The sequence below is a fragment of the Gouania willdenowi genome, chromosome 4 (assembly GCF_900634775.1).
Source record: "Gouania willdenowi chromosome 4, fGouWil2.1, whole genome shotgun sequence".
Classification (NCBI taxonomy): domain Eukaryota; kingdom Metazoa; phylum Chordata; class Actinopteri; order Blenniiformes; family Gobiesocidae; genus Gouania; species Gouania willdenowi.
Genome location: NC_041047.1, coordinates 39,312,563 through 39,335,615, shown reverse-complemented (window position 1 = coordinate 39,335,615; position 23,053 = coordinate 39,312,563). Strand labels below are relative to the sequence as shown.

The following is a 23,053-nucleotide window of genomic DNA, read 5'->3' as shown; positions in this document are numbered from 1 at the left end:
CTCTGTGGATCTATCACAGCATGGAGGCACCATAATTGTCCCTCCCCACCATCTCAAATCAGGAAGTCTAGAGCTGAGCCAGTTTCAGCTTCCTTTTGCAGCTTGTTCAGGCTGAGGATGAACAAGTCAAATCAAGCTTAATTGCAGGCCCACTGTTGGTAGTTATTAAGCCAGGAGTCTTTTAGTTAGTTTGTTTATTTGCTGGAGTTTTTGGTTGTGAGGGCAGATGCAGCACCATTAACAGCTTAGGCTCGTGTGTTGGGATCAGGATGACAAACCATCAGCCTTGGTACCATGGAAATATAACCCGATCCAGAGCTGAGGATCTACTGTCCAACACAGCAAGAGATGGAAACTTCCTAATCCGGGACAGTGAGTCCATACAGGGAGCGTATGCTCTCTGTGTCTTGTAAGTTTAAAACATTTATAACCTTTATTTATGACTTCACTTCAGTTTGAACAAGCAGCAACCAACTAACGGCGCAGGTTACCATCCAACAAGGGAGTGATAATGTAACATGGAAAACAAAATAACTTTGAGTTGCAGTGACCTTTGTCTTTTAACTGTGCACATTAGACTAGTTCCCCTTTATTTGCATGCTCCTTTGCCACAAAGCGTTGCCCGACACATCCTGTTCAGCATATTTCACAGTGTGACATTCACTCAGCAGTTCGACTATAGCCTTTTAACATATAAAGTAGATGATACCCACTGTGAATAACATATAAACATAATATTACACTGTATGTTTTAAATGCAGACACCAGAACTGTGTGCACACGTACAGGATCTTGCCAAATGAAGATAAGAAGCTGTCTGTCCAGGTGAGTGATGTTCAATTCTACACAATTCCTGTGAGGATAACCAAATAGTGTAAAAAAAGAACAATCTTCAATATGATCTAAAATATACCCTCCCAAAAAAAAAAATCTATAGAATAACTGACAGGTGAGCTCTGTTCATCCCTCGATCACATAACAGACAGTGACTGGACCTCAAAGTTGATGTGTTAGAAGCAGAAAGAATGGCAAGGTGTGTGTTTCTGAATGCAACTTCAGACCAAATGGACTCATGTCTCAGCAAAACCTGCGTCAAATTACACAGCGTCACTTATCAAAACAAGTGCCCAGTGCCGTCAAATGACATGGCCTTGGGCTTCAAAATAAAAGTCATCAGACCCAACGGCCTCAGGCCTTAAAACACATGTCGTTTTATTTTGAAGGAAACAAAAGTACACATGATGAAGTAAGTTGAAAAGTCGTTACATATTAATGTATTGTGGGATTGATGAATACAGAGTTAAATGAAACGCTGATACATCTTAACCTTTAAAAATAAATCAGCTTTCAACTTACTCTCATATCCAAAGCAGCGCATATTGATGACATCATGTGTATTTCTGGTTTCTTCAAAATACAACGTTATGTTGTGTTTTACAGCCTGAGGCAGTCGAGTCTGAAGACTTTTATTTTGAAGCCTGAGACTGTGTCATTTGGTTTGACAAGCGAGGCCACTTGATTTGACAGAGGTTTTGCTGAGTCATCAGTGTGTTTGGTCTGATAAATGCCAGAGGTTTTCCTGATACCTGATGCCTCACTCTGAGACCTGACGATGTCCTTGAACATAGACCGTACACCCGTGATGAGTCGCTTGAACATAGTTGTTCTTTTTTCTTGCACCATTGCTTCAATAATTTCAAAGCCTGTTTCCAGCTCAATTTTTGTTTTCTCAAAAAACATGTTTCTCCACTGACTTGACGACCGGGAAGTGACATAGCGAGAAACTCTTTGCCAATTGGATATTGCAACACGGCGTCACTCGAAGTTGCTTGAAAAGTTCAACATTTTCAACTTTTATTGAATCGTGTTTTTTGAAGGAAGGTTGCTTGACATCGCGTCATTTACATTGATTTTGAATGTAATTTAGTCTCAAAAATCTCTTTCACAAGGGCTCAAATATAGATGAGCAGAAAACTGAGTCAAAGCACCTGAGAAACCTTCCATCTTCAGAGGTAAACCAAGCATTCCTGTTTTTAAGCTGCTGAAAATAAAACACCACTGTAAGTGAGGAAAAAACGTGAAAGAAAGACCTGTACACGTGGTGTACAAACAAGTGGTGGAGAAACAAAAAGACATGAACCTTTGGTATAGTAACACACCAAAAACCACACAGATATCTACACATGTGCAATCACGCATACATGTCATTTACATGAAACACAGCTACACACACAAAGGAAATTCTACACACAACATAATGACAGATGCTCACAAGTATCAATGTACTGTTTGGTTCTGTATGAGAACATGAGCTTTCCTTCTTCTGCCCTGTGCTCTGCAGGCCTCTGAGGGAGTTCCCATCAGGTTTTTCAGTTTGCTGCCTGAGCTGGTGGAAGCATATCACAGTCCAAACATGGGTCTGGTCACACATCTTCAGTACGCTGTTCAAAGGGAGGAGGAAGTAGAGGAGGAACAAGGTCCTAAATCTTCATCCCGACCATAAAGCATCCAACATAAGATATCCCAGTCCCAGATTCCAAATGTCTTCTTCTTCTCTCTGCTACAGAACACAACGACCTCCCACCTCAGCTTCCACCAAGAAGTTCAAAGGACTGCGACTCCAAGAACTCAGAGCACAACTGCAAGTCTTTGTCAGACTTCTACCAGAGCAGACTGCAGCACATGGACCTGTCCACGTATGTCCTTTACATTTTAGTCATAGTTCATGCTCACAGGCATCTCAACTGCAAATCAAAGTAAAAACCTAAATTGACCTACATAGGTAAGGCAAGGCAAATTTATGAGCACATTTCATACACAATGTGATTAAAAAGTAAAAGGACCACATTTATACACCAGCAGCACAACTTTAAAGTCTATTCTAAGGCTGACAGGGAGCCAGTGTAAAGACTTTCAAACTGGACTAATGACCTCTAACCTCTTTGTTCTGGAACAGCTGTAGATGTTTGATGAAGACCATTACAATAGTCCAGTCTGCTGGAGATGAAAGCATGGAGCAGCTTTTTCTGATCTTTCTGAGTCATTAAACCTTTCACTCTGGAGATGTTCTTTAGGTGGTAGAAGATGTTTTTGTGATAGATTTGATCTGATGCTGAATGTAAGATCGATTTCAAGTCCCACGATTTGGGACTTGGTCTTTAGCTTTTAAAGATGGAGATGGAAGGTCCTTGCTGACAGCAGTCCTCTTTTCCTTATTACCAAAGACAATCGCCTCCAACTTGTCATGATTTTGTTGAAGGACATTTTCCCTCATTCAGCAGTTTACTTTTTCTAAGCAGTCACACAACACCTCAATGGGACCATAATCATCTGAGTTCAGTGATAGATAGAATTGTATGTCATCTGCATAGCTCTGATAATCAACCTTACAGTTCTGTAAAAATTGTCTAAAGGAAGCATATAAAGGCTAAACAGAAGGGGTCCAAGAACAGAGCCCTGAGGAACCCCACATGACATTGTTCTGCTTACAAATTAAAGTCACTTTTTTTTTACTTTTCACTCAGAACTTTGAGTTACTGAAATATAATTTTTTTTCGAGTGAACGTTCCTCAAATCCTTTACATTCTACTTTGATAGGAACACATTTTGCACTCTGTTCATGCTCTGATGACCAGTTGTTAATCTTTGAGTCCTTTTTTTCCTCTCAATTCCACTTGTGTAACATTTACAGAATAGCTGAAGAGCATCAAATGGCCATTCAAGAATACTTCAGGACTTCCATCTGTTTGGATGCTGAGCAGGTGCAGTGTGGTAACTCTAACCTGTCAGGTCTGAAGAAGCTAACAATGGAAATCTGCAAGAATCTAAACAGGTACATTTGATTAAGAACTACTCTTCATATACTACTGCTGCTAAAGCTAAACTCATGCTCTAATCTCCACCCTGACAGTGAAATTTCCAGAGTTCTGCCCGCTCTGGAAGTCTTCCACAGAACATTCGACCATCAGCTCTCACCAGAGATCAAACATTTTCCAAAACACGTGAGAAACATTGTTCCTCCTTTGGAAATGAAATGATCAGCAAACATATAAGAGCCTTTGTCTTCTGCTTTTATAGATGTTTGACTACTCAGGACAGTCTATATCCTACAGGCTGGAGCAACTCACCAAACTTCTGTACTCAATAGAAGATAAGGTAACACATATTGTAAAGCCTCCAGAGATGGGGCTGAATTTCAAAAAAATTCAATCAAAATATGACTTGTATTCATTTATTAGGCTAAAAGTTCTGTCTGTGAATCTGTGGGATATGATGGAGGTCAAAGGAAGTCTGTCATACCGCTTGTTACTTATGAGGTACTCCTTAAAGCAAAATGAAAACAATGAATCCGTAAAATGAAAGCAACATTGTAACCTTTTCTGCCGCTCCATAATTTTTGCAGGTCAAGCAAGAATCTCTCGGAATTTCCACAAAGATTCTCCTGAAAGTAGACGTTGAGAGTGGAAAGCTCTACTTCAAGAAATCTAAAGATGGACCTGAAGATAAATACTTTGTTCAGAATAAAAGTAAGGAAGTCCACTCTACGACAACAAAGGGTTAGGGTAACAAAGGACACTTAATGACAGCCTTCGTGACACCTCTTTCATGCTGACATCAACAATCACAAATATCTTCTTATCTTCACCCTTCTCAAGTTGTAGCGAGTTGTATTTCACAGTTTCAGGATGATGAATATTACTGATTCCATCAACAAATGTGTGGGAAAAAAAGACTAATTAATTAAATAAAGCAAACAAGTGATCATTTTGAATAAGATATTTTATTGTGTGCTTACAGATTATTATTCTTTTTTATTATATATTATTCCTCAACAGGATAAGTAAAACTCAGGGGCAGATTTCACATTGTATATGACATTGCATTATTATGTTTTTAAGTGTGCAGGAATAAGGGGTACATGGTTTCAGGTTAAATGTCTAAAGGAGGGGAAAGTTTGGGAACCATTGAAACAACGGCCGATGACCAACTCACATAATCCTCTCAAGGTCACGTTGTCAACATTGATCATATTGTTTTACCTGAATTGCTTTTTTACAGAAATGATCTTGTAAAGCTTTTGTAGCAAACCGTCCATCTGTTTTAAGGTTTTCAAGGGTAATTCAAATGAAATATTACAATAGAGTAATCTTATTTGGTCCGACTCCGAGAAAAATAAATAAATAAAAGACTTGGAGTGGAATGTGAAAAGGCAAAGCTTTGGTGTGCTATCAAAATTACCATATCTTCATCAATAATTGCATGATTAGAATAAATCAAAGAGTTTCTGAGAGCTTGGTTATTGTACTTTACAGACAATATGATTATGATCATTACTGTAATTTCATCCACACTTTGTTTGGACAGCTTCAGAGACACAGAGCGGAGTGAAGAAAAGTGAGCAAATAACATTGGATTTTGAGAAAAAAATGCTAGCAGAAATAAACGGTGCTTTCAAAGTTTACAGAGAGGGCCGCTGCTGACTTAGCAATTATCCGGTATATTAGTATTACAACAGAGGTTCTTAACATTTGGGTCGAGACACAAAAGTAGCCAAAAACGCCGCAATTACGTAAAAATCTTTTGCTCTTATTGAGACTTCACTCCTCTGACAATTTACAACAATAGTCATCTGCACTTATCAAAATAAAACCCAACAATTCCTCGTGAACATGCATCAGCTACAATGGGGAAAAAACCTCCAGCAGAACCAGGCAACGTTATTTCCATTTTAATAGCAAATAATGACAATTGGATTTTATCACACACATCACCTCGTCATTGACTCAATCCTGAGCTCACCAAACTGGACCCCCTCAATACTCACTTTTGTTTTGGTGTTCTGTATATTTGTATTGTCCTTTTGTGTTTTTATGTCTTTTTGGAGTCATTCTGTGTATTTTTGTTGTCTTTTTGTGTAATTGTTGTAGCGTTTTTGGAGCCATTTGTGTGTTTACGTTGGAGCTGCACAGATTCAGACTGCAGGACCGAATCTAAAATGGCTTAATCTTTTGTTATATTTGGATTTAAAGGCCCAGTTTGGACTGTCCTCTAACTCATATTTCTTTGGTAACTTCTGTTCTCAGTCCTTCAGTTGGTGAAATCTCAGAAAATGCATACCAAGCTCACTGTGGTCGTGGAGACTGAGAAAGAGAAAGTTTTACGAAAGGAGTTTGTGTTTGATGACACCAAGGTAAAGAAAAAAAAACCTGTTATCCATCAGTGAACAAGCTGTGTTATTTCATCAGGAGCATTGCTACATTTATTTTGTCTTGTGACTTTAGAAAAGAGAGGGTTTCTGTCAGCTGCTTCAGCTGATGAAGAACAAACACTCTGTGAAACCGGAACCAGACATGATCACAGTCTTTGTTGGAACCTGGAACATGGGTAACAATGGACTCAACCCTGATCGGAGTCATACATAAAATACTCCAGTACAAGTAAAAAGTAGCTCAATTAAATAGTACTCAAAGTAAAAGTTACTAGTTACTTTCACCCCCCATGTTTATTTTGGGTAATAAATCTTGCCACGGTTCCCTAACATACAGTAAACATCTCATGTAGAAACTTTAAAAGTAAGAGAGGAAATCTTGCACAATTGGAAATTAATTTATTTTCCACAAAGGCGTCTGTATAAAATAAAATATTTGTCAAAATTTACTATTTTAAATAACTTATAAATAATAATAATGATATATAACAAAAACAAATACAAAAATAAATAATAATAATAATAATATAATTAATTAAAAAATAACTAATACATAATATTGTAGCGTCCCACAGAACGCTGGAAAGGACGACAACCTTCTTGCTTGTTAGCCGCTTTATTTCCGTACAGAACTGCGGTTACTGTCGGCCGTAACCATGCCAAAAACAACAAAAAGGGTCAAAGCTTATCAGGCTCCTCTCATTCATCTACCTCCCCAGCTCTCACTCTCACACACAGGGGCTCACCTCCTCTCTCTGACCCGCCCCCTCGTTCACTCAGCCACTCACATCCCAGCTCCCCCAAAGGTGCATTCAAAGAACAAGCGATAATTGGAACCATCAACATTAACATTAGAACGACAACACTACAATTATAAAACCTCCAGGGATGCTACAATATTAATGATATTAATTAATATATAAAATAATAATAACTAATAAATGCTCAGAGAAAATAACCTTCATTCTGCTGTTTTGATGGCGTGCATTACTTTTAATCTGATTGATTGGCTATGATGTGATGCATTTGATTGTTGTCTGGTTATTTTATTATTATTTTTTGTAGCTTCACAGTGTCTTTTGATCATTTTAAAACCAAAAAATAGTAATTTACTAAATAACAGTGTGTATCAAATGTATCAAATTACTTGTTTCTTTAAATTTTTAAAAGTGTAAATGTATAAGTGAAATTACTGATTTAGAAATATACTCAAAAAAGTACAAGTACCCATAAAAGCAACTCAATTACAGCAACATAAGTACTTGTAATGCATTACTTTCACCTATGGTTGGCTGTAGGTAATGCTGGACCTCCTCACAACATCAAGTCCTGGTTTCAGTGTAAAGGTCAGGGAAAGACACAGGACGACACTGCGGCTCACATTCCGCATGATCTTTATGTGATCGGGACCCAGGAGGATCCTTTAGGGGACCGCGAATGGACGGACCACGTCAAGGGGGCCCTGAGGAGCATCACCAACATTAGCTTCAAACAAGTGAGTGACACAACCACCAGGTCACAGGTGAAGGCATGGAGGACTAACGCATCCATTCTCCAAAAACACAGGTGGCCATTCACACACTGTGGAATATTCGGATTGTAGTTTTAGCCAAACCTGAACACGAGAACAGGATCTCCCATGTTTTCTCTGACAGTGTGAAGACAGGAATCGCCAACACTTTAGGTATTTCCTATGTTTCACAAAGTAAAACCATTAAATGACTGATGACTGTCTTAATAATCCTACACCAGTGCTGCTCTAATGTTTGATTTGTAGGAAACAAAGGAGCGGTGGGAGTGTCGTTCATGTTCAATGGAACGTCTTTCTGCTTCGTCAATTGTCACCTGACCTCTGGGAGTGAGAAGAAGCTCAGGTGAGCAGCAGGATGCAGCACTTTTCCAAACTAAAAGTACAAAGTGATAATGTTCTTATGAACATTTTGTCCACTACTTTCAGAGCATCTAAATCAATTACTGTAATACCAAGTTTGAAGAGCAATGCCTCTTGGGCCACTCAAGTGTTTGTCTAAGACAGGGGTTCTCAACCTTGGAGTCAGGAGACACTGGGAGGAGGTCACGAGATGCCTTCAAGAAACTAAGAATATATATATATAAATATAAATATATATATATTTTTTTTTTTTACAATTTGAGCACATTTTTGCTTATTTTTACCCTTTTTCTGCAACTACACCAAACTTGTCATATTTTTACCTATTTTCATCACTTTTTCTTGCCATATTTTTTCTCCTTTTAATACATTTTTGCTACATTACTCCCATATCTGCCACTTCTCCATCTAACTTCAATGCCTTTTCTGCACATATTTTCCACTTTCAAGACATTTTAAGCACTTATAAACCCTTTATTATTGTCACTTTTAACCTCTTTTCGCCAATTTAACCACATTCGTGATTAGTCATGCCCATTATTTTCCATTTTAAACTAAATGTTCCAATACTGACACTTTCAACAGTTTTTTTTACCACTTTCTCTGTCTGTTTTAATCCAGTTCTTTTGTTTTTAAAATCCCATTTCACCACCTTTTCCACCATTTTTGGTCACTTTGAACCCATTTTATTTGTGATTAAAACAATGATTTCCATCTTTAATCAGAATCAGAAATGTTTTTAATGGCCATGTACAGTTTTAAGGACAGTACAAGGAATTTGTCTTGGTAGTTGGTGCACAAAACAAACAACAACAAAAAATAAAAAAACAAAGAACAACCCAGCAACAATAATAATAATAATGATAAATATAAAGGATGAGGGATAAATAAAGGATAGATAGAGAATAAAGGATAAATAGGATAAATATATATATATATATATATATATATATATATATATACAGTGCAGCAGAAAATGTCATCATGGAGGTGGTGATCGGGTGTGTGTGTGTGTGGGGGGGGTTCAGTGGGTGACTTGGGGTGTGTTCATGTGGATGGTGGCAGAGGGAAAGAAGCTGTTTTTGTGTCTGGAGGTTCTGGTCCTGATGGACCGAAACCTTCTTCCAGAAGAGAGAGATTGAAACAGTTTATGACCGGGGTGGGAGGGGTCGGCCACAATCTTTCCTGCACGCCTCAAAATCCTGGAGGCGTACAGGTCCTGGAGGGAGGGCAGATTGCAGCCGATGACCTTCTCTGATGACTATATTAATAATAAACGTTCCTGGATAACAGTGGATATTATTCAGATGAATAAATAAATGTGGTTATCACAGATTCATAGAACAATGGCCCATCATTTTACTGACTTTATGGATGGACCCCAAAAATCTCTCCCCTTTATTCCCCCTTATAGATGGTCCTGTCTCCACATGACTGTTCTTCAATGTTCATGTCTGTGTTCAACCACCCTCAGCAACAGTGGGGGTCCCCATCTCTGGGACCTTTATTTTGGGGGTTGCAGGCTGAAGAGGTTGAGAACCACTGTTCTAAGAAATGCAATATATCTAAACATCCTAGTTGAGATTTATTGCATCTGCAGCATCTAAACATCTGGATAGGTTGATATCCAGTGCTTTAGGTGAATCGGTTTGTAACGGTACACATTACCAGCACTTTTGAATTTTACCCCACAGCATTCGGGACTTTTTTCCGGCTTGCCCTCCTTCAAACGTCCTAATTACTCAGGGTCATGGCTCGGTAAGATAAACCTGCCAGACTAAAGAAGTGAATAGGGAGCAGGCAGTATTCCACAGAAAAAGCTCATTCAGCCATTTCACAAGAACAAACAGTGCATAACTCTACTCAACCATAACAGTAATAAACTTATTAAGAACGATTTTTGTAATAATTGTTGTAAATCTTAGCTCCAAATGGGACTTATTACTTCTTTATGTTTTTAAGGAGCTTTTATTTTATATACAGTATTCATTTTTTGTCTATGTTATTTTCACGTCCATGTTAACGCCATGAGACTTGACGTCATTAAAAGTGGCTCCAACTTTGAATTTGGTTCATGTTGATTTAGAACTGGCCATTCTGTAAACAAACCATTAACTAATATTTCATAAAAAACTAATTTAGCCACAATTAATTCTCTGAGCATTTGGAATCCAGAAAACAAAACATAATAATCCATTTTGTTAGTAGTAGTGAACGTCCTCATGCCCCATAATCTAACTTTCTCACACCTTTCCACTGGTTTGGTGCTGAGCTCAGATAACGTTAACTTTAACGCTCGTCGCTCTGATCAATACAGGTGGAAATAAAAGAGCTGTAGAAATCAAGTTCATTTATGGTTTATTACAGAACTGTTTCCAACTACTGCTCTGTGAGAGACTGTGTTGTAGTTTAAAACGTCATACTTTTAATATTAGCAAAAAAATGAGTATTGGTTTATATTGGCTGTCCTCTAAAATCTGATTGTTTTTATTGGATTTATTGAGGTTATTTTTCAGCTTCTTCTAATTTATCTAATTGTAGAATATTCTTATGTTTAAGTTAAACTAGTGGTTATTTTGCACTTTAAAAATGTGATTTCTTTGTTTTATTTTGGATTTAATGAGGATATCTTTCAGGGTCTTTTAATGTAGTTTTTGTATTTTATCTAATTGTTAAGGTTAAAATGTCTGTAACCTGTTGGTTAATAATAGATGGGTGAGTTTTTCTCATCCCTACTGTTGACAACTATTAATCTCTGAGTAATATGACTTGATCAAGCCTTTTCTAACATTCAACACCACAAAATAAGTAATAAAAGTATGTTTGATCCGTGATGATATTGTATTGGATCAATACCGGCCAATACTCAAGGAGGAAATATCAGTACAGTATTGGGACACTGCTAATCTCACAATAGTTTTACTAAAGATAAAGATGAAGATAACCTTTATTAATCCCACAGGAGGACATTTGCACAGTTTCAGCAGCAGATAAATAAAATAAAATGAAATGAAACAGCATAATAAAAAATATGAGATATATACACGCATGGGATATAGATTAAATATATAGATTATAGATTAAAGTCATCATTTAGGCAGAATATTGAAATACTCTGCACATTGTGTAATTTAAGGGGGCAGCAGGAATGTGTGGATTAAAATTTAGCATTGCTTTCTGACATTTTTAACATTATTTGGCTACAAATATGTTATGACTTTATGACTTTTAACCCAATATCCGGTTGAAGAAATATAAGAAAAGTTAAGTTATCATTTGTTGCCTCGTTATTAACGGTTAAAACAATTTAACTTCTTCTGTTTTCCATGTTTAAATAATTCACCATCATCACCAAGATGAACAGACCAGCCTTCTTCTTCTTCTTTTTTTACTTAATTTACTTTAATATAGAAAAATTAAATATCATGAAAAATAAACCTTGCACATTGAATATTATGATTTGTCTCTTATTTGTGATATTTTTTTGTTTTACATTTCAGGCGAAATCAAAACTTCATCAATATCCTACGAATTCTGAATCTGGGGGACAAGAAGCTGAATCCGTTTGATATCACCCACCGCTTTACGCACCTCTTCTGGTTCGGAGATTTGAACTACCGTGTTGAACTGCCGTTTACGGTACACCGTGCACGCTGGTCGTCATATTGCTTTAAATGTCAGAGGTCAAATGTGCATGACTTCTGAACTTTTAGCTGCTAACTCCATCCATCTGCATAGAGTCACGTCTGTCCCCTCACAGGAAGCTGAGAACATTGTGACCAAGATCAAACAGCAGCAGTACCAGGAACTTCTCAGCAAAGACCAGCTCACTGTGGAGAGGAACGATGAGAAGGTCTTCTTGCATTTTGGTCAGTTTCAGAACATATTAACGAGTTCTGGCACATGCAGAAAGTTACAGATTTTTATTTCTAATCAAACAGTAATATATGTTATTAGTAGATTATTTGTATTAAATAGAGCAGTGGTTCTCAACCTTTTCAGCCCGCAACCTCCAAAATAAACCCCCACTGTAGCTGAAGGTGGTTGAACACAGACATGAACATTGAAGAACAGTCATGTGGAGACAGGACCATCTATAAGGGGGAATAAAGGGGAGAGATTTTTGGGTTTCATCCATAAAGTCAGCAAAATGATGGTCCATTGTTCTATGAATCTGTGATAACCACATTTATTTATTCATCTGAATAATATCCACTGTTATCCAGGAACGTTTATTATTATTATAGTCATCTTAAAGATGAAAATGCTTGTTTTAATCAGAAATAAAAAGGGTTAAAAGTGACCAAAAGGGTTGAAAAGGTGGTGAAATGGGATTTTAAAAACCATAGAAATTGGGTAAAAATTGTACATCAGAGTGGCCAAAAACAGACAGAAAAAGTGGTCATTATTGGAGCAAACATGCATTAAAAGGAGCAAAAATTTGACAAGAAAAAGTCATGAAAATAGGTTCAAATATGCCAAGCTTAGTGTAGTTGCAGAAAAACGGTAAAAATAAGCTAAAATCGGTTCAAATTGTTAAAAACATGTTTTTAGTTTCTTGAAGGCATCTGGCGACCGCCTCCCAGTGTCTCACGACCTGACCACAAGATTGAGAATCCCTTAAATGGAGAATTGATATATGTGAAATACTTTCCAATAATGTATTATGTTCTTATTGTTTTTCTCAAAAAGTAAATATACATTTAAAAAAAAAAGAAGCTTGATTTAGTGCCTTTAAAAGCAAATGTTATTACAATACTAACGTTGGCTTTTTAGTCACGAACCTACTTTGATGTCACTATTTTAAACATATTTTGATTAAGGATTCAACAAAAAGTACACAAATACTGGATATGTGTAATATAGGGTTTATATCAGGGGTGCACGATCTTTAAAAAGCCTGACCTGCCAATCCAGATTTTGGCTGATCTTTTTTTTTTTTTTTTTATGAAACTGACAGCATACACCTTGAATTTTCCAATCAAATTTTATTGTAAAACAATGAACAATACCTGTGAAACAATACAAACTTGTTGCTTTAACTGCACATGAGGTAGTTATCTCAAATACAAATTAAAAGTTTAGAACATTGCTGTCCAAAATACTCAGTTATACCAGTTCTTTTAGTCTTTCATTTTAAAAACAAACTAAACTTGTGCAACAGGTTACACAGCAGACCTGTTTTTAGTTCTTTAAAAAAAAAAAAAAAAAGTATTTTGGTTTTATAAATAAAGAAAATCACAACATTTGAGAGAGTATAAAATAATAATTTAGAGGAGCGGCCCCCTGGTGCCTTATGCGGCTTGGGGTGTGGTCGTCCTCCCTGGGCGGGCTGCTCCTGGTGCTGCATCCATTCCGGGTCCTTCTGGCCTGGGGTCGGGCCCCTGCTGGCTCTGGGCTCGCCGGCGGGTGCCCGCCGGCTGCCCGTTCGGCGCGGCTCTGGTCGTCTGCTGGGCGTGGGCTTCGGTTCCTCCGCTGGGGCCTCGGGCAGGGAGTTCTCTGGGCCCTCCCCTCGGGGGGTTGGGCGCGGGGGTGTGTGTGGGGGGGGGGGTCGGTGGGGTGGGGGGTCTGGGGGTTGGGGGTGGGATCGGTGGCGTGGTGCGCTGGGTCCTTGGCTCCTTGGGGCTTTCTCGGGTGTGTATGGGGGGGGCGATGGCTGCCTCTCGGCTTGGGACCTTGGGGGCGTGCGGGGGGCTGCTTGGCCGTGGGGTGGTCGCCGGGGGCCCTTAGGCTGCCCGCTCTCGCTGCTGGCCTGACTGCTTCTTCGGGCCCGGGGACGGCTCGTGGGTTTTGCAGTGGCGGTTCTTGGAAATACATTTGTCATGTATGCACTGGCCTTGGGCTGTGGGATAACACTCATACTGGGCTCAACCTTAGACACCTTGTTCCCAAATACCTGTTTTATGGAATTTCCACTCACCTCTTCCTCTGTTCACAGCCACCACTATTATTCCTAAACCGCACACTGGTCACCAAACTGCACAATATACACAACCACAATTTCACATCGCATCACTTGGAACCTAACAACTATTCCCCACTCATTCCATATCCTATCTTGTATCCCTCTTCCCTGTTAACTTCCCCACCCCCCTCCAACCCCTCACCTTGGTGTAAACACTGCCCTCTCTTTTTTTACATCCTCCCTTTAATAAAGTATTTCTTACCCTTCCCTAGGGAGGGCTGGTGATGGTCACAATTATGCAATGAAATAAATAAATTTATTTAATTGCAATAATAAAATATGCATTGCTGTTAAAAGATTGCACTTCTTGTAGTGTTAACCTTCGACAGCATGTGCAGACAAGGTAAAAAAAAAAAAAAAAAAAAAAAATAATTTAGAGGACAAACTAAAAAAACATTTTAAATCATTAATAAAGTCTCCTGAGTTTTAAGTTTCCAAGCAGTGCAAAAGAAAAAATGTCCAATCAGGTCGGTGCATCCTTAGTAAATACTGTATATAAATGAATATAATCATGTATTATTGGGTATAAATAAATGTAGACATAGTGCTTGGTGTAGTTTGAAATAAACCACACTTTATAACACACTCTAACCCTGATTCAGGCTCATAAATGCATTGCAATAGAACTGTATTAGCTTTATTATTGTATTTTCTCTGGGTAATGCAAACTGCACAGGTCTAAATTAACCCTTGTGATCGATGGAAGACCAAACATAATTCATTTTTTCATTGCAGATGAAGAGGAAATCACATTTGCACCAACATATCGCTTTGAAAGAGATTCTCGAGAAAAGTACGCCTACACAAAAGCTAAAACCACAGGGGTAAGCCTGAGTTTACTGCAGAGTCGTACCCTTGGTTCACACACTCAGCTGCAGTGATGTTTGTGTCTCTGTTTGTAACAGTGTGTGTGACAATATGTGCATTTTACTCTGTAGACAAAGTATAATTTACCATCTTGGTGTGATCGTGTCCTGAGGAAGTCACACCCTTTGGTTCATGTTTTCTGCCGAGCATACGGTAAGATATGATCCTTTAAAGCACCTGTGTCAAACTCAAGGTCCGAGGGCCAAATCCGACCCTTCGGAGCAACTGATTCGGCCCGCAGGAGAATTGAAAATTATTGTGTAAATTACCAAATAATTCAGTTGTAAATTGTTGTTGAAAGCACTCTAGAATTTTACAAAATCCTGCAATTTTTCTGAAATCATTCCACAAAATTTCTTTAAATTAAACAAGAAATTGTAAAAAAAACAAAAATATATCTAAAATCAAAGAACATTTAAATAATTGTCACTTATTGCTAAGATAATGTTGATGCCTTCCATACTTTATGTCTAATTTATAACTGGAAGTGCAAACTTCACATTAATGTTAACACCTAAAACCTGCAGCCCACTTGTGATCAAACTGGTCTGTATTTGGCACTTGAACTAAAATGAGTTTGACACCCCTGCTTTAAATTATATTTATGATGTGTAATAAATCTCATAACATTTGGTGTGCAGCAGGAATTAAGATACATTTTTTTGCAGGATGCACGAATGACATCGCAACCAGCGACCATTCCCCTGTGTTCGCCTCATTTGAAGTTGGCGTTGCCTCACAGTTTGTCTCCAAACAAGGTCTCATGATGATGATGATGATGATGATGATGATGATGATGATGATGTGGTTGGAAACCATTCCAAAGTTAAAGATGCTTATTTTTTCATTTTCAGACCCAGACAGTGAAACTCAAGGTGCCATACAGATTATGAACTGTGTGGCCATGTTATTGACTAAATCAAAGACCAAGTTCTTCATTGAGTTCCATTCCAGCTGCTTAGAGCGTAAGTTTTGACACTTTGTTTTATTTTGAAGGATTCAAGTTTCAATGATTGCTGCAATGATCTGAAAACCCTTCCAGAAAGAAAGACGATCTCAGAGGGAGAGAACACGGATCACTCTAATGGATTCGTTAGGGTTTGGTTTGGCAATCAGGTTGAGGTAAGTAACCACTTCACATCAGCTTCTAATAAGGGTGTAAGAAAAAATCGATTTGGAGATATATCGTGATATTTCACCACACAATTATTTTATTGATCCAAAAAATGTCCAAATTGATTTTTTAATCATGTTTTTTAACTAAAAAAACATTTAACTGAGCTAACATATGCATACGTAAACACCCTGTCACCTCCTTAAAACACTTCCTTTGTTGTTGCACGTCTAATGTGACAATAATAACTTTCAAGTTTAATGCTAAAAAATGTCCCAGTCTCTTCCTCTGTTTACACGTACCGCCTCATGTTTTTTCTGAGAGCAGTGGTCATGTGACCAGGTATGTCACGTCCTGTGACGTGTATTAGTGGAGAAACGTGTTTCCATAGCGCTTTTGCAACACATTTCAAAATTGAAACGCCTGAAATTCATGAAAGCGTGAAAACTTTTGAGCGATATTTGACAATATGAATCAAAAATTAAATCAATTGTATTTCAAACCATTTTCTACTTGTAAAGTTGAAATTTGTAAGTATTGATATCATGATATATTGTGATGCATATCAAACTGTGTAGTATCATTTGTGAGATATCGTATCGTGACATGCCAATAGTGAATTGTATCGTCAGATTCATGGCAACGCACACCCCTACCGTCTATGTCATCTATGTCAAACTCAAGGCTCGAGGGCCAAGTTTGGCCCGCCAGAGCATCTAGTAGCAGGAAGATTTTGTTTCAGGTAAAAATTCGAGCAAAAACAGGACATTTTGTAAATTGCCATATAAGTTGCAGATAAAATAGGACGAGGGTTGCAGTACTACATTATTTACATTAATATTATATTACAATTTATCTTTAAGAACCTGGAACATTCTTGCAAATTGTGCCACAGAATTCTGGCAAATTACATCGCAAATTTTGAGAAAAAGTGTTGCAAAGTCAAGGAATTTTCAACAATTGCAAAACACTCAGGATTTTGTTTGAATTTGTTGCTTTTTCCTTCACATTTTTCTGGTCCGGCCCACTTGAGGTCAAACTAGGTTGTATGTGGCCCTTGAACTAAATGAGTTGTGTTTTTAGCTCATCTGATATATCTTGTGTTTCAGAGCTTATATTTTATTGTTGCCTTTTTAATTGTAAACCAAAACTGTAGTTTTGTCATTTGATAAACCTGATCTGCCTAAAAATGTGCTGAAGCTCACCCCGATCATCTCCGACCCCGAGTACCTGCTGGACCAGCACATCCTTATCTGCGTGAAGTCGACTGACTGCGATGAATCATACGGTAAGATTGTGATGAATTCAGTTCATTCAGAAACACTCTGACTGCTTGTTGTTGTGCTGCTTTCATAGGCGAGGGCTGCATTGCGTTGCGTGCGGCCCAGTCCTGTTACACTGAGTTTCACATCACACTAACTCATCACGGTGAGAAGACGGGAACGCTGACAGGAGGGATCCAGCTACGCACCTCAGAGGGGAAGCTGACTGAGAAGCTATACGGTGAGTATGGGAATGAACTGTAAACTGCATATGAGGTAGAGCTATTTTGGGGATTTAGAAAATTACAATATCGCCTATAATGGTATATTTCTATTTTATAGCTTATTTTGCATTAAAATACTCGTTTAATGAGTCACTCACACGTGCTGTCCTTTAGAGGAGAAAAAGCCAAAAGTGGCACATATTGGGCAGTTGTTTGTTAACAAATTAGCTTGAGTGGCATTTTTCATCAGCAAATTTGTCCCTGAATTTTATTTTTGATAAGACTTTATTGAGTTAGAAATATTGAGATTTATATTGTAATTCACCATTTTGAGAAAAAAATATCGAGATATGAGTTTTGGTTCATATGGCCCAGAAAAAAAGCTTTTTTCTCATCTCGACTAATTACATTGCAAAAAAAATTATATATATATATATATATATATAAAGCATCTAAAATCTCCAACATGATATTATTTTTGAGGGTCTTCTAATTTATTCTTCATTTGTTTCTTTTTTTTTTTATTGTAGAATATTCTTCCGTTTAATGTTAAAATGTTCAATGAATAAGTAATTTTTTTCTCATACCTACTGTTGTCACTTGATCAAGACTCTTCACTTCACAAGTCATAATATGATTTGCTTTGATATGATATATATTAGGTATTTATAGGAAGTGAAGAAGTAGTATCTGGCAGAGGTGTTCACACAATGATCCACCTTTTCTTGGGCAGGTCGTTTGCCAAGAGAACTGATTGGTCAGGAGGCGGGACTTTAATACTCACTCAGATCTTATCCAACACTTAACCTATTCCCAACCAGGTTAGGTGTTCAGCCTAAGTTACCATGGTGAGTTAGCCCAATAAGAAGTTAGCCAGTGTTGTAAGACAGCTCACAAGAAATAAACCCTGGACGTTAGTGTGATAACAGGAAATACAGCTTCGTAGTACAGGCCCTAAAGTCACCGCTTCTCAAGTCTGAAGTCATGTCACTAAAGTCCTGAGTCGAGGCTATTTGAGTTTTCCCCAGTCAATAAAGTTTGAGTTAAGTCACGAGTAATTTGTTTTCAAGTCTTTAGGGGTTACAATTAATTTGTGATTTTGTCAAGTCGAGTCATCAACATTTGTGACTTGAGTCCATGTCTCTATAGTATCTGGACACCCCTAGATATTTGTAGGTATTACTTCAATAACTTCATTGGCTCTTATTACATGATCTGATCCTAACCATGTGCCTTTACATCTTATCTTTTGATCTGCTTATAGACTTTGTTAAAGTTGAAAGAGATGATCCTGCCACCTCCAAGAGTAAAGGTGTGGACCATAGCAAGTAAGGCCTTTCCTACTTTGATTTTATTTGAAATAAAAATGCAGGGTGCAATGTTTCCCCCCTTTTGTGTTCTGGTGAACAGGTTCTCAGTCATCCAGACCCATGACGTTTCCAACCCCAGTTATATGGAGTTGTCTTTGAAACATGGTAAGGTGACGGATAGGGGCTGGAGTTACAGGAAGTCACAGCTAAATCTCCCCCTCATCGGGCCTGGAGGTAAAAAAGAGGCTAAAAGGAGTGGTTATGACACGGGTGGACATAGTCCGACGGGAAAAGCTGCTGCAATGTAAGGATTTTGATCGTAGTTTCTGTTCCCATTCAATGACCAGTAAGAATTAAGCAACATCACACGAAAGGGAGTGCTGTTGTGATGAAATATCAGCACTGGTGTGATTCAGTCGTTGTGCCGTAGATGATTAGCTTAGAGCAATTCCAGACTCATCCACTGTACCAGATCTAACTGTAACACAGATAGATTTCTGTTTGGATTTCCAGGCAAGTACCGCAGATAATCACGCCAGTGCTGATATTTCCTCACAACCAGAGATGGCAGAAGTACCCAGATTTCTTACTCGAGTAGAAGTAAAATACCTTTAGTAAAAGGAAAAAGTACTGATTCAAATATATACTCAAGTAAAAGTAAAAAGCACAGGCTTTGAAATGTACTCAAAAGTACTTTCAAACGTAAAAAGTATTTCTGTTTCACGATTCACTGGCTGCAAAACTATTAAACACAGGATAATTTATAAGGAATCTGCTTTAGCAATGTTATTGTTTGACTAAACACTACCTGTCGAGTTCACTATATAGTTTTTTAGGCATTTGTATTGTACACATAAGGTTAACACATCACACTCCTGAACATCGTGTGCATCTCTGGTTATGACATAAGAGCCTTAAGTCATAACCAGCCACATTTTTTTAACCTGGTTCTCAAAGAGCACCAGAGGTTGTTTCTTGGTGGCGCTCATTTTTTTATTGTCTGAGTCATGGGTCAGATATTTTGTCTGACAAAATAAGATTCAATACAAAATTGGCATTTAAATCAAACCTACAGATAACATGTGATTTCATAAAATGAAAAAGTTCACTATAACATTACTGCTGTTGACAGTACTGGTTCGCTATTTTGATCATTTTAACAGTAGCAGCACCTAAAATCATTTCCCCAGACAATGTTTGTATGCCTAAGAACTAACACACTTGGATGTGGTGCTCATTTTAATATTTTCAACACTCATGAGTGCTTCATGTCCTCTGATGTCACCTGACTTGCTACTAATAGCGTTACTGTTTTGGCTACTATCTTAGTAGCGGTGTGCACCGCTACTAAGATAGTAGCTAAGTAGTACTAAGATGTTTGATTAGATTAGAATAACTGAAGAGGACACTTGAAATGAATTTGTTTCTTTTTACAGCAACAGGTTGAAGTAGTGATTGTACTTCCACGCTGTAAACACCAGTTTTAAATCAACAGACTTCTCCAGGTTCCACATTATTGCTTCTTGTCCTCTGTTAACACAAGCTTGGTAGCAACGCCCACTTACCTAAACACTGTCACTGATGGAATTTCACTCTACCTTTAGCCAATCATCATTAGTCTGTGTAAGCCCTCCCCCTCCCCTTACTTTCAGCTTCGGTCTGATCCTGGCTGCTGGGTCAGAACTGTTGACACGCATTGGTGTCGCTGTGCCAAAAAATACAAAATATAGGCTTATTGGCCATATCAGCCTGGCATTGCCTGATCCCGTTAGATCTTGGAAGCTAAGCAGGTCTGGGCCTGGTTAGTAGTTGGATGAGAGACCACTGAGAATTACAGGTGCCACAGTGGGGTGGCGGTTGCTGCAGTGGTATCTCTCATTGTGCCCTTGGGCAAGGCACTTCACCTACATTGCCTAGTGTGTGAGTGAGTGTTTGTGGTGGTCGGAGGGTCCGATGGCGCACTATGGCAGCCTCGCTTCCGTCAGTCTGCCCCAAAGCAGCTGTGGCTACAACAGTAGTTTGCCACCACTAAGTGTGGAGTGAAAGAATAATGCCTTAATTCTGTAAAAGAGTCTTTGAGTGTTTATGATAAAGCGCTATATAAAATTGATGCATTATTATTACATATATATATATATATATATATGTATATATATATAAAACGAGCCTTTTTGGGAAATATAAGGAGTAGAATGTACCGATGATTATGTTGAAAATGTAACTGAGTAAAAGTACAAAGTACCTGAAAAATCTACTGAAGTAACAAAGTATTTGTACTTCGTTACTTGCCATCTCTGATCACAACAGCACCATCTTCTGCACATGCAGGGTCGCATTCCAATTATACTCCAAACTGATTGAAGACACATTTAATATGTAATGTGAACAAGCACACAAAACAAAATGTGATTTTTTTTTGTTTAAACAATCCAAATTGACAGTGTACTGCAGTGCTGCCCAAGATGTAACAGTTAACAGTATTTAGATCACTTGTACAGTGGAGTGATATTTTTTTATTAGCACTCTTGGAATGTCTGTTGTCCACTGAATTCACTTGGTTGGAAACAACTGTTGTATAATTCAAAGTTTCTCCTTTACACTCTGGCTTCTGATGTGTAGGAGTGAAAATTCTTCAGAGATGTTTGACAATCCGTTGTATGGTTCCATGGGGAAGAGCCACGGTTTGGCTAAAGGTCAAGACCTCCAACATAAAGACCACCTCACAGTGCCCGTTTCCTTTAAAGCATCAGAGGGAGACGTTGATCGCCCTCCAGTTCCGACTCCGCGCAACCGCTCCTTCACGAGCTCTGAAAACAAACATCAGCCTCCAACCAATGTGAAGCTGCAGACTTCAACACACAAGAAACCAGTGACAGCCTCATGCCATGACGGTGGACCGTCAGCTCAGAGTCGTCCTCCTATACCGGCTAAATCTGAAACCATGGCCCCGAAGGCCAGAGACCACAGAGACGGCTCTGAGCTCCAGGGAAAACCACGACTTCCTGCAAGACTTGATCAGCACAAGGACGGTAAGAAACACCTCAACATTGATGAATAAAATACCGTAAATGATCCAAACCTTTACCGTTTCTTAGACATTCCTGGAGCTACCAACATGAACCATCCTGTGAAGTGAGCTCCCATCGCTGTGAAGCTTCTACCACTTTTGAGGCGCTTCATAATTAGCATTTGAAAAGTAATCTAATTGTTTCCTTTGTGTCTGTTCCAATTTCAAAATACATGAATCCCAATGTAATCCACGCAACCATTCATCAAGCTAGCTAGCCGAGCTTTCCAGCTAACTAAATACTGTATGTTGCCACATCTACCAAATATTCACCTCAGCATCAGGGGTACAATACAGTCCTAGGTTGGAAACATTTAAACCAATAAAAGAAGAAACTTGATCATTGTTGTGGTGGTTTGCATGAATGAGACTGAGTCAAGCTTTAGGGTTGTTGGTCAGATGCAGACACAGGGTGTATTTGGTCAAAGGGTTTTGGGGAACAGACCGGTTTGGGATTTGGAAGTAAACAAGCTTTCAGTTACTATGCCTCAGTGAATTTGCTGCTGTTCAGTGCACTCAGGACCTATACTGCAAAGCCAGATAATCATATCCTGGGTTTGGCCGTACTAATTAAGACATTAAGCTATTTTAGATAATTATATTATTTAGTAGCAACAAGTTATTTCTATGTAACAAGACTTGCAATAATCTTGTATTTACCTTAATAGGCTACAATATATTCAACCTTAAAAATAGGCTATTACTAAAACTGTTATTATTCTATTCAAGGCAACTACAGCAGGGAAGCAGTAGGACATCTACCAGCTAAGAAGTTGAGATAGATGTACGTATCTCCAGATTCATCTACAGATAAAGCAGAGTCTATAGCAGCACCAAGTCTATGCACAGTTACAGAATCAGAAGTGCTGTCTGATGACCAGAATGATGGAGAACAAGAAAGGCATGATGTAGCCGCTGCATGTGAAACAGAGTGCTATGCTTTTATTCAGATATTAACATAAATAAATATCAACATGTGCCTGTAATGTTTATTTATTGTTTAAATCTCACACTGCTATAATAAGGCAGCCGTCAGTTCTACATGCTGCATAAAGTGCCCTTATTTTTCACTGAGCACCTGAACCCCAAAATGTCTCTGATGCTGCGTTCATACAGATCAGCCTACATCATAAGGTGGAATATAT

The 23,053-nt window shown here is 38.3% G+C and overlaps 1 protein-coding gene across 3 annotated transcripts; it reads left to right on the top strand.

The window, feature by feature from the left end:
- inpp5d (inositol polyphosphate-5-phosphatase D) lies at positions 1-22,248 on the top strand. Of its 3 annotated transcripts, XM_028445125.1 has the most exons (27): positions 1-409; positions 762-825; positions 2,342-2,477; positions 2,567-2,696; positions 3,692-3,832; positions 3,911-4,001; positions 4,078-4,155; positions 4,239-4,316; positions 4,403-4,526; positions 6,084-6,190; positions 6,282-6,384; positions 7,507-7,703; positions 7,775-7,892; positions 7,986-8,082; positions 11,600-11,738; positions 11,860-11,968; positions 14,800-14,888; positions 15,003-15,084; positions 15,600-15,689; positions 15,786-15,896; positions 15,974-16,053; positions 17,246-17,333; positions 17,402-17,548; positions 18,796-18,859; positions 18,942-19,145; positions 21,461-21,870; positions 21,937-22,248. In XM_028445125.1, exons 1-27 carry the CDS (start codon positions 270-272, stop codon positions 21,975-21,977), a joined length of 3,258 nt encoding a protein of 1,085 aa, XP_028300926.1. In that variant the 5' UTR covers positions 1-269; the 3' UTR covers positions 21,978-22,248. The 3 variants fall into 3 exon arrangements, with proteins under 3 accessions (XP_028300926.1, XP_028300927.1, XP_028300928.1); XM_028445126.1 differs by lacking the exon at positions 18,942-19,145; XM_028445127.1 differs by lacking the exon at positions 21,937-22,248 and having other exon boundaries at positions 18,942-19,006; positions 21,461-21,812.
- Positions 22,249-23,053: the final 805 nt, after the last annotated feature.